This window comes from Lemur catta, chromosome 15 (genome assembly GCF_020740605.2).
Source record: "Lemur catta isolate mLemCat1 chromosome 15, mLemCat1.pri, whole genome shotgun sequence".
NCBI lineage: Eukaryota > Metazoa > Chordata > Mammalia > Primates > Lemuridae > Lemur > Lemur catta.
The window spans coordinates 16062755-16066444 of record NC_059142.1 but is presented as its reverse complement, the minus strand read 5'-3'; the positions used below and the strand labels follow the sequence as shown (position 1 = coordinate 16066444).

The 3690-nt window shown below is 51.1% G+C and overlaps 1 protein-coding gene across 7 annotated transcripts in view; it reads left to right on the top strand.

The window, feature by feature from the left end:
* Positions 1–258: 258 nt before the first annotated feature.
* The window catches only part of SGSM2 (small G protein signaling modulator 2), a 43838-nt gene continuing 40406 nt past the window's right edge, over positions 259–3690 (top strand). For 5 of the 7 annotated variants that reach the window (XR_006728926.1, XM_045526117.1, XM_045526118.1 and 2 more), the window contains exons 1-2: positions 265–500; positions 3578–3653. Coding sequence is in view for 6 of the 7 variants with exons in the window: in XM_045526117.1 (XP_045382073.1) it covers positions 444–500; positions 3578–3653 (133 nt within the window). In the remaining variant the exon portion in view is untranslated. Of the gene's footprint in view, positions 501–3577; positions 3654–3690 lie in introns of all 7 variants that reach the window. The other 2 variants (XM_045526116.1, XM_045526120.1) reach the window with 1 other exon arrangement.

The window sequence follows — 3690 nt, the reverse complement described above, 5'->3', positions numbered from 1 at the left end:
GACTTCCCCCTCAGCTGTGGAGCCGCAGGATGTAGGGTTGGCTTAGCCTGGAGCGGAGCTGGCTGCTGGCGCTCACAATGCGGCTTCGCGCCCTCTGGGCGGGAGCCGGCGCGTTACCATGACAGCGACCCCGGCGCCGCGCGCCGGGTCTCGCCGCCCCCAAGCGCGCAATGGCTCCCCCCAGCCCCGACCTCCCCCTGTTGCTGTGCGCAACCCCCCTCCGGCGGTGGGAAGGGGCCGGGCCTGCTGCCTGACGTCTGTGCGGGGCTCGGAAGATGGCTGCTGGGCCGAGCACTGGGCAGTGGGTGCGGCGGTGGCGGCGGGTGGGGAGCGCGGCGGACGGGGGCTCCGCCTCTCGCGTGGGGCGCTGAGCAGAGGCGCGGAGGCGGCGAGGGCGCGCTGGGGGATTGGGGGGCCGCTCGGCGCCGCCTCCCCGCCACATCATGGGCAGCGCGGAGGACGCAGTCAAAGAGAAACTGCTGTGGAACGTGAAAAAGGAGGTACGGTCGGGGCAAGGACCCGGTGGGCTTGCGCCCTGGCCTGCGCGGCCCAGGGGGCTGAAAGACCCGCTCCCCCCTCCGGCGGGAGCGTCCCCGGGCCTAGCCTGGGCCGGGCGGGGGCGGGGTCCCGGGCCGGCTGCGGCTCCCGCCTCTCTCACGGATCTGGGGCAGCGCCCCTGGACCTGAGGGGCCAGGCTGGCGCTCCGGGGCTTGTTTGCTTCACCATCCCGCAGCTCCCCGCCCTGTGACGGCAGCCGCGCTGGGAAACCGAGATCGGGGGAGGGGTGACGGCGATTTCTAGAGAACCGGAGCTTCCAATTCATTGCCGGTGCGGCCTAGGGAGGGGCGCAGCCCCGCGCGGGCCTCCTGCGGGGCTAAGTGGGTGATCTGGGGGTTTAGCTTCCCCTTGCCCTACACCGCCTCTCTGGTATCCCTCTGGCAACTGAGTCCTAGCTGCCGGAGGGTTCGCGGCACACCTCACTGTTTTTCTCTCCACGCCCACCTCCTTACCAAGGGACCAGGGTTTTTTTTGAGAATGATTTTTAAAACTAGGATTTTTTTTTTGCCTTTTGAGGGAATCCTCCCACTTCAGAAAGAGAAAAGAGTCCTTCCCTCTACTAAGCCCCTTTGCCTTGTCCCTGCCCAAAAACCCATTTCAATTTCAGTGGTTGAGTGGGGGTGCCCCTATGAATGACTCACTCCCGTGTGAGAGCTGGAAAGCTCAAACCCGCGGAGTATATTAGAATGGATTAGCCCTCCTTCCCCCTCCTGCCTCTGTAGCTATCCTCTACTAGATAAGTAAACTCAGTGAAGGCAGGGAAGCCCCCTCTGCTTTGTCCACTGTGCCGTATCCAGTGGCTAGCACACTGTAGTCACTCAGTGACTGTTTGGTAAATAGATATGCGGATCTTGAAGATTTAGAGACCAGGTGGGACACCATAAATTTTGGAATAGTGCGGACCTAGTTGTATGTGACCTTGAGAGTCTAGATTCTTCATCTCTGTAGTCTGTATCTACCTCATTTATAAAAGTTTACCATATTGGAGCCCTTCTTAGAGTTTCAGGAATAGGGAAGAGTCTGGGTTCTCATAAAATCCTGAAAAGCTCCAGATGGTTCTCCTGCATTAACTATGGCCTGGCTACTGCACCCTAACATTTGTTTGCTTCCCTCTCCTTGGCAAAGATATAATTGAAGTCATCACCTTTCTAGCTTGTGGGAGAAGCTTCATTGTGCCTTTGCTGTGAAGTGGCCAATGAAGGTTTTCTTAAGCCAGGAATATATCAAATCAACACTTAAGCCCCAATTCTGCTCTCCCCAAGGAAAGATCTTAGTGATTATCAGGAAGAAAACAGTCTAGTGACAGAGACTTGTAGAAATATGAGTACAAACAAAAACAAAAGTAGCTGTACCCAAACTGTAGACGGATGTGCTGGGATTATTGGTGTGATCTAAATTTGGGAGTTGGTCAAAGATAATGGGAAAGATTTTTGAGAAGACAATGATTTTTCCCCCAGTACTTAGGAAGGATAACCACACTACTTCAAGAACAATTCCTAAGAAAATGTGAGAAATACCCAGAATATGCCCCAGCTGTGTATCTTACCTGACAAAGGTTGGCCTGCTTTGAACTCAATGCATTTCCCTTCCTCCTTCAGTGCTTGATTTCCACAGAACCATATCCTTTTCTCTCCTACAAGAAGAGACGGGATAATTGTAGGCAAGGCTGGCCTTTCACAGAGGACCTCTGTTATAATTCTAGGATCATCTGTAGGTCCTCCTAACCCAAAAATCTGCCTCACCAGCCTGCTTCAGATGCCTCTTGGTCTTTAGCTGTGACATTATGCTCTATTTAATGCAAACACCCCTTGAAAGTAACTAGAAAGCTTTTAATAGTTGAGAGTGCATGAATCAATCTGATGGCCTTTTATCTAACCACTAACCATGGGCAGTTTCCAGCAGAGAGGAGCCTCCAGGTCCTTCCTCCCTCCTGCCCAGGTTTTTGACAATCTACCACCCTCCGAGCTATACTGTCCTAGGAGAGTGATTTGGGAGCCAGGGCAGCATTAGAACACTTCATGCCTATCCAAAGAATGGCAAAGACTAGCTCTGCCCAGGGCTTGGTTTATCTGTAAGATTTTTACACTGAGGGTGAGGTAATCTATCTCTCTAATATCCAGTATTAGTATCTGTCTCCAGGCTTCCTCTACAACTATCTACAACATGAACAAATCTCAGAATCACACAGGTGAGCAAAAGAAACCAGTCACAAACCACTACACACTGATTCCATTTATAAAAAGTGTAAAAACACACAAAACTATAGTGTTAAAAGTCAAGTTAGTGAGTACCATTAGGTGGGAGTAGTGGCTGGAAGGGACCATGACAGGTACTTTGGGGTGTTGGTCACATGCCTGTTTCTTGCTGTAGATGCTGGTTTCACAGGAGTGTTCAGTTTGTGAAAATTCACCAATCAAATAATTATGATGTAAGCTCTTTTCCACATGCTTACTTTATATCAATTAAAAAGGGATTTTTTAAAGTGCTTTTTTAAGGGAAGATGTGACTGCTTACCTTCCAAGGTATTTGGAAACTTTTACATCCAGATAGGAACCCAAAACATGAGGGTTTTAGACAATAGACAGAATCTAGAAAGTGTTCCTGAGGCATGAGGCCTACCCCTAACCTCAGAGAAGGGGGAGAAAAGGAGGGGCAGGTTGTTTATCTACAGACTCGATGGAGACAGTTTGTCTCTAAAGCAGTGTGTCTGCCTAGAAGCCCTTTTCCAGCTGAGTACAGGTGAGCAAACAGCATCCTATCCCTGTTCTCCAAGGCACGGCACTCCCACCTGGCTAGAATATCTGCACTGATTGGTTGATCAGTTTTTGGAATCTCTTTTCCTGATTTCTTCTCCAAAAGGCTTGAAGCAACTTAGCTTCCTCACCCCTCCCATCCTTATCATCTCTGCAAGTGTCTGAAAACCCAGACTAGGAGGGCAGGGCCAACCTATTTATTTGCCCGCTGGTCTTTGATAAGAAAAAGAATAATGAAAATAATAATGGTGTCCATGTGTCCACAGGTGAAGCAAATCATGGAAGAGGCTGTCACCAGGAAGTTTGTGCATGAAGATAGCAGCCACATCATTGCTCTGTGTGGTGAGTGACTGACCAAAGGATGATGGGAAGTGGGTCT